Source organism: Prosopis cineraria, unplaced genomic scaffold (assembly GCF_029017545.1).
Source record: "Prosopis cineraria cultivar Desert tree isolate PC_DT_omini unplaced genomic scaffold, ASM2901754v1 PC5, whole genome shotgun sequence".
Lineage (NCBI taxonomy): Eukaryota > Viridiplantae > Streptophyta > Magnoliopsida > Fabales > Fabaceae > Prosopis > Prosopis cineraria.
In genome coordinates, this window is record NW_026555336.1 from 8,463,337 (window position 1) to 8,478,022 (window position 14,686).

At 33.6% G+C, this 14,686-nt stretch overlaps 1 protein-coding gene across 1 annotated transcript; it reads right to left on the bottom strand.

Annotated features, from left to right (window-relative positions):
• Nucleotides 1-7,000: 7,000 nt before the first annotated feature.
• On the bottom strand, nt 7,001-14,319 carry LOC129311272 (arogenate dehydrogenase 1, chloroplastic-like). Its single transcript, XM_054953465.1, is given in 5 exon segments — nt 7,001-7,823; nt 7,826-8,493; nt 8,881-9,982; nt 13,025-13,073; nt 13,965-14,319. Coding segments are annotated over 3 exon segments (2,136 nt in total). The 5' UTR covers nt 9,975-9,982; nt 13,025-13,073; nt 13,965-14,319; the 3' UTR covers nt 7,001-7,449.
• Between the last annotated feature and the right edge of the window lie 367 nt (nt 14,320-14,686).

Sequence of the window (14,686 nt, forward strand, 5' to 3'; positions counted from 1 at the left end):
GTAGTAAAGCATGTATTGCCTTAGCCTTTTAGTTGCCTAAACTAGTCCACAACAAGTTCGCTCAATCATTAGATAACGAGCTTCACAGCCATCAAATTTCTTGCTCAAGAAATAAATTACTCTTTCTTTCCTTCTAGAATCATCATGTTAACCTAGCATTGCTCCCATTGAGCTAGGTAAAATTGCCAAGTAGAGGATTAATAGACGTCCTGGTGATGGAGGAACCAAAACTAGGGGATTTAACAAATAATCTTTGATTTTATCAAAGACCATTCGACAATTATCATCCTTTGTCTCTTACAATCTTTTTTTAAAAGCTTGAACATCAGTTCATAAGTAGCTGTTAGATTGACAATGAATCTAGCAATCTAATTCAATCATCCTAAGAAACTTCTAACTTCTTTCTCTATTTGAGGAGGTGGCATTTCTTGAATTGCTCTCACTTTATCTGGATCTACTTCTATCCTTTTACGACTTACAATGAATCCTAATAACTTCCCAGAAAGAGCTCTAAAGATGTATTTATTAGGATTCAATCTTAGTCGGTATTTGCACAACCTCGCAAATAGCTTTCTAAGGACTTCAACATGACTCTCATTCTTTGCTTATTTAGCTACCACATCATCTACATATACTTTAATTTCTTTATGCATCATGCCATGAAATAAAGCTACCATAGTGTAATGTCCGCCTTGACATTACCAGGATAACACTCACATCATTGTGATACCTAAGATTTAATAAAACCCCTTACCAATGCTACCATAACTCAAGGGTTTGAAAATAATTAGTTAACACATTGGGATCCCAAGAAAATCATTTTTTTAAAAAAATAGTTTGAGCTCAAACTATGGTGAAAAATTGATTAAGAGAAAATACAGAAGCATAGGAAATATACTACACTAAAATCTAGATTAAACGCCATTTTTTAGCAAATACTGGTCCCTTCACCGTGGCGTGAGCTACGTCTGCTGCAGTAGATGGCACAAAGCGACAAATCCCTCAAGGGCCTCTTGCGCCGCGGCATGACAATCGTGCTCCGTGGCGCACACCTGCTATCATGGCATCTCTTTGAACTTCTGGAGCACGCCATTTTTCCATCTGACATTCAATTTGAAGGAATTCAAGTGTCCACACGAGGCACTTTGAGCCCTCTAGCTAATGGCACCAGTCTCGCACTCAAATAATCATCCATTAAAAAGATGAAAGCTGAAACCCAAATGGTTCGTTTCCATAACAAAATACATACTATGGTGTCCAACTCACCATACACAATGCCATTAGCCCCAGAGACACTTTGCCATTAGCTTAATCATATGGATTTTTCACTCACCTATCTCTACACACACAAATTTCCACATATCTCAGGTGAACTCCTACTCTCTATGATCATGCTCTTTCACAATTTTCACTACTTTTCATTACATTTTCACATCGTACTTTCCAAATGGTTCGTTTCCATAACAAAATACATACTATGGTGTCCAACTCACTATACACAATGCCATTAGCCCCAGAGACACTTTGCCATTAGCTTAATCATATGGATTTTTCACTCACCTATCTCTACACACACAAATTTTCACATATCTCAGGTGAACTCCTACTCCCTATGATCATGCTCTTTCACAATTTTCACTACTTTTCATTACATTTTCACATCGTACTTATATACATAGTATATACATTTTAATTAGAAACAATAACCATTTACAAAACACTTTTTCTTGTAAAAATCTTTTACAATGTCAAATTATGCACAAAACTCTTCAAAACCACAACTTTATCATTTAAAATTACTTCTACATAGTTACAATAGTTAATAAACACAATAAACTATATGGTTATCTCAAACTTTTGTCACACAAAAAGGGTTACCGTGACTCAATGTTAGCTCCACACGTTCTTTATGCACGATAAGGCTTGAGCAATGCTTAATCTATACCAATAAGTGACAACCATCAATTATCACTCTGGATAACTCCGAATTCACTAAGTTCTAAATGCTTAAACTACTCAAATTCCTTTTCTAATAATACCAACCATTCCCACACACTCTAACCATCCTATTAAACATTTCAACACATCAACTTCACTAACCAATGTCCCACATTATCTCAAAATCCAAATTATACTTAGTGTTCGTCCAAACCCTTACCAAAAATTTTCAATTACCACAAAACTCCTAAACTTAAGATTAAAAGCTTGATTTAACTGCTTCGTTATTATTCATTCTCTTGTCATAATTCCATTCATTATTCAGCATATATGCATCATAATATTCATTTTTACACATAGGAAAGTATCATCAAGACCTTGCATGTTCTCGGGTTCTGTCCACAACCACAAAGTGCCGCCGACCATTTTGGCAGAGCAGCCCGACCGCCAAATATCGTCTTCATCTCACACGCCCAAAAATATTTCCGATGATAACGGGCTACTAGTTTTAGAGTAATATAGACAAACAAAAGCTCAAACAATGAGAATATCAGACTTTAATGAGCGCATATTTACGATGTGGTTTACTCTATTTATGGTGATCAAGACTCAACAATGTGTTATTGTGAAACGAATTTTCAACGTTGTTTACACTACTTGTCTTTAGACAAAAAGATACGTGTCGTAAAGGTTACCAGCAACGTCGCTCGTGAATCTCCTCCATTAAAGTCTCTGCTCATCACCGCCTCGTCAATCAATATTCCGATCAAAAGATTCCACAACTCCTCTCTCTTTGCGCTATTGGAAATTAAGTTTTTTAAGTTTTGAGGGCAGAAACCACCGATCATCATAGTCTCCTTCCAAGCTTTCGTATGATCGTGGATGCTCCATGACCAGAAATTATAGCTGCTAGTTTCAGAGAAGATGTTAACAGTATCAGGATCTGACTATTGAATTTGCCTCTCGTGAGTATACAGATGGCAAGAATTTCTCGAGAAAAGAATCCATAGACATAACTCCACCAACAAAAAACAAAAGGACGCCATTCCTCTGGCGACACACCAAAATTCAGATAACCACATATCTTCTACGATTATATGAAGAATTAATAAAAGACTTTAGGGAAATGCAGTTCATTCAGACATCAAACAGATGACGCCTTAAAACAAAGATTCAAAATTCATTAGAGTTTCATTTCAATAAATTGATGAGCAAAATTAACAACCATCCAAGTGAAGTGAGTAAAATTAAAGTAGAAAATAGATAGAAGGGATTGGATCATTTACCAAAACACCATGATCATAGCCAAATATTAAACCACCCGTAGCAGCAAGGATGCAAGTGAGGACCACCCTTGAGGATTCATCGAAACCATAGATGATGTAACGGCTACAGACACTTACTACTTCTCCCTTCCTTTAAAACTTTCAATTTTTACTGGCCGTTTCAACTTTGAGTCGGCAATTTATACTAGTTGTAGTCGGCTATTGTTCCATAATTTTTTTTTTTTCTTTTTGTTTCTTTAGTTTTGAGAATTCTTACGTCATCTTTCTCCAAAATTTTAAATTTTTACCTTTCTCAAAAAATAAAAATAAAAAAATTACAAGCCGTTTCGTTTATGAGGCATTTTTTTCACTATCCGTTAGGGTCATTGTTTTGCTAAAGTAATATTTAATTTCCTTCCAGTGAACTTGTTTGACTAATTAAGTAATTCCCTAAATTCTTCTCATATGTATTTGGTATAATATCTTCAATGTTAGCTTGTTCTGTTAATTTAGATAAATTGCGTATACATTTCAAATGTAAGTACCAATTATTTAGTATCTTTTTTTTTTCCAGTTGGATTTAATTGCATAAATTTTTTTTACATTAAATAGAATTATTTTTAAATTGTTCACGTCTCCTCTTAGTTAGATAAGACAATCTTATTTGAGGTATAGTTTGACACTAATGTGGGGCAGTTGTCCCATCAAAAATTCAAACATTTGTTCACTAAATTGTAAGAACTAGTCTCTTCTGCTAAACCTAACATCCATTGGTACATTAAATGAAATTATCTATCGGCATGTAATATTTACGTGCAACTACATATGATATTTGTGTTAATTTCACAATTTAATTTTGGAAAAATTAATCTACATATCCTTATAATTTTTCAATTTTAAATCAGATCCTTGTAGTTTATTTATTTTAATCAAATCCTTACAATTTGATTTTTTATGTGTGTGTGAACCCCTTAAGATCAAAATTAATAATGAATTATTAAATCTCACAAAACAAAAAATACTCTTGGAATTTACACAAAATTTAATTTAATACTTTTAACCATAATAAAAAATTTATTTAATACATTGTTTACTTTTTTATTAATTCTTTTTATAAAAAGTCTACATGTATTAAAAATATTTAGAAGAGAATATAATTATATAAATTTTGAGTTATAAAAAGTATGTAATTAATTCGAAAGTTATATAATCATTTAATAAAAATATAGAGGTTCTTGATTTTTATCAAAGAAAAAATTTAAGGATTTAACTTTCAGGCATTAAAAATTTTATTGATCAAATTATAATGGCTCAATTAAAGCAAAATAAATTTTAAGGAGTAAACTGTAAGGCATTCAGATATATTTTTTTCTTTACTTTAAAAAAAATTAAGATAGAATAATAAGAATAGTAATTTTTACCCAAACATGAATAGCATAAAATTAAATAGACTTTCGACGAATTTTATTTAATCATATAAGAATCCTTTTTTTTTTCATTTTTAAATCATATGAAGAATTATTAATTAAAGTTAGCGTGATTGCTAAATGTTTTCACCACTTAACCAAATAGTTTGAGGTTTGAAGTTTAGTTCTTATATACGTAATTTAGTTGAAAAAGATCTACGGTAAATATTTTCTGCTGTCTAAGAACAAAAAGATGCGATCGATTTTTGTTTAACTTGACTTTTTAAAAAGTTATTCTCAGTTAATTTGATTATAAATTTTATTTATGTATCAAAACAAATACAATTTTTATTTCAGCTTAAGAAAATAAAATTAATATTATTTGTACAAATTTGCAAGAACTATTAGGCTTAGGATTTTTTTTTCAATTTGGTTAAAAAAGATATTTTTTCAAAAAATAAAAAATAAAATGGCACTACATTTATATTTTCACGTACTTTTAAAAAGGATATGATTCATTGTAAAATTTACATAATACATATATATATATATATATATGTATGTATGTATGTATGTATGTAATTCTCACCAGCACTATTCCATGAGAATTTCTCACTCTTTAGATGGTTCAAGAGATTACAGACCCACAAGAAATATTTAAATACAAAAATTACTTTGGGGCTCAACTCTTTGTGATTTATCTTGAATTGAATTTTGGAATCACAATGAAGGATCGAGATTGACAATCACACTAAAAGACTGGGTCTCTTCTCCCCCCCCCCCCCCCCCCAAAAAAAAAAAAAAAGAGGCATATGAATTGGCAAGCAATCATTTTAAATTAACAAGCACTCAATTGTTTCAACAAGTTTAAAGTGACGCGGCGGAATTAAAAAATGGACAAGTGTAGATGATGACTTATAATTTTTTATTAAATTTATTAGTGTTTTTAATGTAATTGAAGTCATTTATTTAAATTTTGTTAGCAAAAATATAATTAAGTGGATGAATGTGTGTGAAAATAAGCTTAAAAATATGTTAAAAATTAGTGGATCAATTCTATTATTTATTCTGGGTTTTATGCATGCAGATAGACCCAATTTAGGGGCCCAAAGAAGAAAATTTTAGAGTCCAAGTCAAGAAATTAAATCTAAAAAGAAAATCTAAACAGGTTATATTTACTGTAGTGAAACACGATTTTAATAAAACGCACAGTTTTGACTCTCAGCGAATTTTTAGAGTTTGGGCACCTCATTTTTATGCATTCAACATTCAGGAAGAGGAAAAGAGCCAAAAAGGGTTGGAGAAGCTTGGGTTTAGTAAAAAATCAAGGGTTTAGATTAAAATTGCTCCAATTAAGCTTTTCTTTGCTTTTTCTCTTTACTTTGCTATATATATTTCTGTTTTTCTCTTAATCTAGGGTAGCTATGAATTGATTCTTAAATTAGAGCATGTTTGAACCATTTATTTGAACTTAATATTAGTTTTGTTTACTTAATTTTGTATTTATTTGTCTACTTAATGCTTGATCACCATTGAGTGTGAATTTGGGGGTTTAGTTTTGCCTCGGTGGAGGAAAATTTGAATTTGACTATTAGATTGAGCAATGTGGAATTAAATTTATTCTAATTTACCAATAGAATAGAAGTATACCATTGGACCCATATAATCACACTAGACTGGATTTATACATTTTTGCCTTTTGAGTAATTATGTTAGGAATAACATATTAATTCAAGAGAGAGGTGTAATTAATCAAAAGATAATTATTCATATTAATACTCTAGATTAGCAAATTAATATTAAGTAAATTTATTTGGGTAATTATATGCTCTATAAATTGAAGAAGGGATTAACTATCTTAGATTGCATTGACTATTTGTAGTTGTTGGAATTTTTAATTTTAACACATTTATATAATTTTAATTTCTTATTTTGCAATATTAAATTCCAAATTTTTTTTCTTAACTTAAATGAAAATGAAAAATTTATTGTCTAATTATTAATTAACTTGATTTTTTGCAAATCGACCTTGATTCATCACGTATTATTTTTATGACCCATACACTTGCAAAATTCATTATATGTTTATGTGCATCAGTAGATGTATCAACAAATGATTACTAATTTTTGACAAGCAACCATGTTAAATTAACAAGCATCCATGGTGTTTGAACAAGTTTAAAGTGTGACAGGACCTGGTTAAAAAAATGGACAAGTATAAATGATCATTGGCCATTCGTTGAAAAAGCTGAGTATGAAGGCAAATTCATGATAACTCAAATTCAGAAACCGCGTTTCGTTAAAAAAATTAAACTGAGAAGACATTTTTACAGGAAACCCAATTTAATGCGCACACGTTCAGCTAAAAGAAAGTTGTACAAACACTTGGCGTGGGATGAATTAGTATTACAATTTTGTGAAAATCAGGGCAAAACCCAACAACAATTCATTTTGATAATAATAGAATAATTAGTCGCAACTCGAAACCCCATAGTGTCTCCATACAAATCAGGTGACCAGTTCCCTAAGAGGTTCAACACAATCTCTCATCCTAGCAAAAAACTATGCTTATCGAACCTACATATTGCCTTCTCTAAACATGCGAAGTGTATGCCACGTTGTCCTCTAGCAGATTCTCTTGTGTACAGCAACTCTTGCAATAGCTGGATGGCAGCTGCAGAGTCGCTCTCAATAATCAGACTAGTGATCTCCAGCTTCTCCGCAAGTCGAGAGAAAGCTTCACAGATCCACTAAATAGAATTTATAGCGGAATAACGCACCTAGAATAAAGCATTACATAATAACATCATCCTACTGGTATTTTCAGCGAAGAGATATTGTTACATGTGCCCGCGTGCCCACGAAGCAGACCATGCCTCAAGCGAGCAACCACCACAAAAGATGGCAACTTGAAAATCATTTTCATTAATGTCCGCAGTTTCTGAGAAGGATGATGCCTCATTGCTATCTTCAGACATCTCTGGCAACAAGGGCCTCTTCGGTAAAGCATATATTTCATCTTTTTCAAATAATTGCTTGCGGTAGACGCCGTGTAAACGGCCAAAAAGCTGCTTCTTCAATGATTCAAAAGCTAGGTCCAGTCTCTGTAGTTGTTCCATTGCATTTACATTGTACATGAACAAGCCATAGTACAGATCAAAACTATCTCCGGCAGTGTTCTCTACCAAACTCAACAAAGTCTCATAGCCTTTATGTTGATGGGTGTTGCTTCCAAACCCAACCTTTCCAAAATCCTCCCCATAGTGTGTGTGATAAACTGTGATCCAGCTGCATGCCAATCATGCTCAGCACATGACATGTCAACCATTCGACACCCTTCATTTGCAAAGATGTCAAGAAACCGATCAGATCGAGACATCCTAGATTCATCTTTTCCAACCCTGACTCTATCAAAAACAAAGGGAAGACCTTTCCACCCATTTTTCCCACTCTCAGGCCCAAACATAGGATGAGTGCAGAGAATATCAAAATAAGGTGGCAAGTGTTGAAGAAACAAGTTTCTAGGAAATTCTTTGACTGAAAGTACATCAACAAACAAGGTACTTCTCTTTAGTCTCTGCACAGGCAAAGACTTGAGAACTTTTTCTGTTGATAGAATGGAAGTGCAAATCAATATCACTTCTGGATGCTGCTCACATAGATCATCTGCATCATTGAAATAAGAGACCCCTAGTTCCTGGGCCACATCAGAGTAGTTTGTTCGAGAGTATGCTAACACTTCATGGCCTTGGCGTACCATAGTTTTTGCAAGAAACTGACCGAAGTTGCCAAATCCAATTACTGCAATCTTAAGCTTTGAGTTCTCATCAAGCTGGAAGGAATTATTTGACTTGAAGTTGTACATTTGAGCAAAATCATGGATTCTGCAGGGTAACAACATTATATGTTATGCTAGATTAGACCTCGTCAAAGAGACTAATAACACCATCCCCCAACCTCAAAAAGGAAAAATAGAAGGGAGGCACTTAAAATCTTCCCTGCAAAAGCTATTTACCACTGTTTGTTTTGTGGTGCATTGAATGTTCTGATTCATGTAAATAACAACAGCAGACATCTCGCTTACTCAATTTGATACTAGCTTTAACAATTTAGCATAACTATATATAGCTTTATCCTGATTCTAATCACAAGAACACTAAGCCGATTCAAAGTAAATCAGCAAAAAAAGCCTATAAATTAAAGTTGCTTTCAACATATATAGTAAACCAAGAAAAAAATATCACAAGACTTGCAGCAAGATTTGAAGTTACCTTGTATCTTTGGAGGATGCATTGTCATCATTATTGAACACTGCGTGGTTACCATTTTGCATCTTTCCAGCATTCTCAAATAACTGTCTTCTCACAACATCATGCAAACGCCCGATCAGTTGCTTCCTCAAAGCATCAAAAGCCAAATCCAACCTCTCTAACATTTCCAAAGAATTCTTGTTGAACATAAAGAGCCCATAATACAAATCAAAACTATCTCCTGATGTGTTCTCTACTAATTCTAACAAACTCTCATACCCCTTTGTATTTATTGGAGTTGACTCCAACATTAACATTTCCAAAACCCTCCCCACAGTATGTGTGATGAATTGTGATTCTGCAGCATATCTATCATGATCAGCACAAGTCATCTCAACCATCCTACACCCTTCTCTTGCAAAAATATTAAGGAACTTCTCGCAACGAGCAATTCTTGAATCTTCATCCCCAATTCGTACTTTATCATACATAAAAGGAAGACCACTCCATCCATGCCTGGCACTCTCAGGTCCAAACATAGGATGTGTGCAAATAATGTCAAAATCACATGGCAAGGCTTCCAGAAGCACATTCTTGGGGAACTCCTTCACTGAAAGCACATCCACAACCAATGTACTTCGCTTCAATCTCTGCAACGGAAGAGACAACACCACTTGCTCAATGGAAATTATTGATGTACACAGCAAAATAATCTCAGGGTGTTCTTCACAGAGGTCATCAGGATCAGGGAAGAATGAGACACCAAGTTTACGAGCAATGTCAGTGTAATCAGAGCGAGAATGAGCTAAGACATTGTGTCCTTGGCTTGTGAGGGTCTTAGCAAGGAACTGACCAAAGTTGCCAAAACCGATAATGGCAATCTTGAGCTTCTGGGCATTCTGAAATTCATTGGCGAGTTTTGATTCATAGTCATAGAGCTGAGCGGCATCAATAGATCGAATACGAAGTGATTGGCGCAAGGAAAAGCTCCGATGGTTAAAATCGAGGGAGGGAGGTATAGAGAAATGCAAATGGCATTGACCACCAGGTGGGGGAGAAAGTGAGGAAGGCTTTAGTTTAACCAGAGATGGGTAAAAATTTGACACAGTGAGCATGGCCAACCCTGTAGAGTGAAAGACAAAGGAGCTCCAATTAACAACCGTTTGAGCTTGGTAGGTAATGAAGAAAATTAAAGAGATAATTATTAAAAAAAAAAAAGGAGAAAGCTAAGGCTGCAACATTTCTCACTGCATTTTAGGTACATATACTTAAATAAGCAAACAGACATGCACAATTGAGAACAATCGAGCAACCATGGCCAATATGAGATATAAATAATTAAAGAACAATAAAAGATAAGAATACAATCAGAGCATGATCATCTGTCTCCAACATAATCATATCTAACTAGTTGGTCTGGACATATAGCACAGACAGACCTATATTACACTCTGTAGGAGTCTATCACCACTGAAACATTTGAAATATGCATAGCTATTATCACACCCTTTTAATTTTTGTTCTAAGTAATTTAACAAAGATGCCTTAGTAAGCCAATTAGAGAAAAGAACAATCTAAGGTTTGGCCAAACAAGCTTGAGCATGTAATAGGGGCCTAAAGCTTGAGCTGGAGCTTGTGTAAGGCTTTCTTTTAGGCTCAAGTCTAACCCTACAAAAGACCTGGCCTAGCCTTTTTAAAGGCCTACTTAAAATATACACCTTTTAATAGGCTTAAGGGATTAGGCCTTGAAGGCCTTAGGTAGGCTTTGAACCCACCAAAGCCAACATAAAAACAAAAATTAATAATAAAATAGGGAGAATATCATCTAAGGACCTTGCATGTGACATATTTTCTAAGCAGGCCCACAATCTGAAATTCCACTGCAAGATGTTGGGTCTGAATTGAAATAAAATTGTAAAACAAAATGACTAAATTATCCTTATTCCAATATGAGGCAACAAAACAAGTAACATAAGTAAATTAACAAGAAAAGCTTTTAACAAGTAATGTAATTCATTTTACAAGTCATGCTAACTGCTTAACAAGTAATAGATTTAACTTGCCATATGGACTTCAAAAGTAAAGTCATAGAGTTAGCAAGTAATGTAAGGGAATTAACAAGTAAAGTTAATGAATTAACAAGTCTTCTAAAGGATTAGTAGTCATGTTAGTTGCAATGTACTTCACGTAACAAGAAACTCAAGGAACTCAACAAGTAAAAAAAACCTTTTGACAAGTAATATAGCTGATTTTACAAGTTATGATAACAATTTAATAAGTTACGGATTTAAATCGCCACATTGACTTCTATTGTTTACTTGTTAATTCCATTGTGTTACTTGCTATGCTGCCACATACTAAAGAAGGATATTTTGGTCACTTTATTTTATAATTTTATTTCAATTCAGGTCGAACATCTTGTAGTGAAATTTCAGAATATTTTGGGCCTAATTTGAAAATATAGATGAAATTCCATAGTCCTTAGATGAAATTCTCCCTAAAAAATACAGACTTTGAGTAGGTTTCAAGACCTACACATTGTAGCCTTTAAATAAACCTATTTAAAGCCTACATGTCATTTAAATAAAACCTGATTCATATAACAATTTAATAATCCAAATAAAAATTAGCCCAGAGAGTTATTATGTCAGATATAAATTCCAGACAATAAATCCATTGACGGTAGTCTATAAATCAGAGCAGAAAAAAAGTAGTGCCAATAATGAAAATTGAACAATACAATATTACCATAACAATCTAACAGTACTCTCAAATGACAACAGCACCGATCAAGTCAACAATATGATTTCCTATTCAAATGGCTCTTACACAATGAAAGAATTCATCACCGAATACTAGATCCAGGAAAATAATTCATCTTCTTCCATTCTATAACATAGAAAAACTTTTAAAATAACTAAAGAGCCAATATCTACTCCTCATTTCACTTCCTACATTTGACGTTGAGGAATCAGCAGGGACCAAAACTTCTAATTGCTAAGTGATAATTAAGATGTTTCACTCATCTTTGTTCTGCTTCAATTGCTCATATAGATGTTCACCAATTTGTCAAACATAAAGATATCCTCCAACATTAAGTGCCAAAAATATCACAACTTTATATCTAGTAACCTGAATGGATGAGGCATTATTTAAATCAAACAAACTGCACAAATGAGAGGATGTTGTTAAGTGAGACCTTTTATTTAATAATATTCCTAAAAACTTAATAAATAATAGAACACAATGGCATCATATAATTCATGCAGTCAACCCCATCTAGTGAGATAAGGCTTGTTGTTGTTGTTGTTGCACAAATGAGAGGATAAGTTAAGTAATGATCAATGTTTCATGGAGCAGTATAGTGATGCTAAATAAAGATTACAATGGATGAAATTATATGAAACTCAAGAATTCTAGCTTATGTCATGCAGCAAGACCTCAAATCCATCTCTGCTAGATTTTACTGATGAACTCCAATTGATTTTCTCTTACATAGATGTGGAAAAATACCATTGGCTTCCTATTATTACCTGCTTTTTCACTTGAGAAACATCAGTATGGTCAAATGCAAACACATCTCCTGAGTCATTGTTTCCCAAGGTCCTTCTTTTATATTTTCCCCTCAAGTGTATACTATCATCACACATATCATATCTCATTTCTATCATATCCTATTAAGCATTATTTAAAGTAGGGAAAGAAATAGGCTAGGCTAGGCTAGGCTTCGGCTAAATAGTCAGTGCTCTCTCATTAAATCATAGTGGCTACTTGTGTACTTGATTACATGAAATAAAGGAAGCAGTGAAATCATTTGTATTTATCAACATAATGACAAGTCAAGACTCCACTATTGGACAATCTGAATCATGTAGATCTACAGAAGGTACTGATATGCAGCATTAAGAGATAAATGAGAGAGAAGAAAGATTATGGAAGAAAAGAGCATTAATACAGGTATCACACAATTCATGAACCTAGAAGATCCATTGAAGACAATCAAAAATTTAAAATTATCAACAAACCCCTAAAAACATCAATCATACAACATTGAGCTGAAAAAAATATCAGTATTAATAAATTGCACTTAAAATTTGTCCCAAGAAAAATAATACCTATACCTGCAAAGCTTGTAAGCAGTAAGATATAAACAAAATTTACTTACCTAAAAAATTGCCATTAAGGGTATATTATATTAATTATCCTTCAACGACCTGCAGGGAATGGATGCAAAATTATGAAAGTAGATACTAATTGCTAATAGCAGAAATCATCAAAGAAGTGATAGATATTGAAAAGGATCAAATGCATCAACTTTGAATCTAAAAAGGAAAAAAGAAAAAGAAAAAAAAAGAGCTTGAATAGTAAAAATTGTTCTACACTCCACATTAAAAATCAATTCACAATATCAACATGGACCAGCTAATCCAATGACCAAGTTGCTTTAACGTAACTGTGCTTCCCCTACATGCTTCAAATGCCATGTAAAACCAAAAGAGAAGTGAATGTTTCTATTGTTATTCTAGAAATGCAGTTGCAGCCTCCAGCACCTAGCATTAAATTGCTTGCATCACCAAACAGTACAGCTCCATAATTCTATTTACGTAAACAAATTCCTTATGTTATTGTATTAGCTTGTATTGAAGAAGAAGATTGGCATGATATACATTGTTAAAATTTAAAAATCATAAAAATCTTGAAAAGCTACAGAGAACACCATCTGTCCAGTAATATATCATCCATATCTTGCATCTCATAGGAATTAGAGAATATCTCTGGTAATATTTACCGAGTACCGGAGAAAACTATATAGAATGTTTCAATAATATAATTCCGATCTATCAAGGTAACCAGGTGACAAGGTTAATTAGTCTAACTATAATGCAGAAAGACATAACCGAAAAAAGGATTTTAGAAGGTTTGAAGATTGAATCCACAAACTATTTTCCTCCATTCAGTGATTCTAACTTATCTACAAATCAAGAGAGATTAAGGGAAAACAAAACAAGAACACAATAAGTAGAGATAAAAGTATAACAGTAGAGACGAATCAGTTAACTTATTTCTAATGGGGCTTTGGTCAGAATCAGAATCAGTTAACTTACCTGGTCTGACTGAGTTTTGGTCACAGTGAGTTCAGATCTGCCGGGGAGTGCGTGTGCGACACCATGAGTATGAGACAGACCAGGCGAGAGGAGGAGAGGGTACGGCGCAACGCGATGGCATGAATTCAGGAGAGCTCAACGATGAGGGATTGATGGCGGCGACGATAAGAGTTTAAGACTGAGGTTCTCTGAGAGTGAGATGACTCAGAGGCAGCGGCCGAGAGACTCAGATGAGAGCATGAGCGAGCGCCGAGCAAGAGAGAGGCTTTTTTTTTTTTTTTTTTTCAGTCTTGCCCAGTTACTCGTCCACCTATGACGAGGCTTCCACAGGCAGGTCGAGGATGATAACCTCTAATCAGTCCCACCCGCTTAAAACAAACACAGGCTGGCTCGTTATTATTTTAATATATTGGGTGGCAAAATGACCTGTAAGGGCACCCCTTACACACCCACACAATATATATGTATGGAAGAATGGCATTAAAAGTCTTAAAAATAAAATTTATTATATTTAGAGTCTAAATTAATTTAAAATTATTCTGCAGGCTTTAAGGCCCAATTGCAATATTTTTTCAGAGCAAAAATACTATTTTACTCTTTGTTTGATTTGAACTAAAAATGATGCACAAACCCTCAAAAAAACAAAACAAATGAAGCATAATTCACTGTTTTTCTTGTCTTTTTTCTCATTTCACCAGTCATTGCACTATCATTGTTGATCG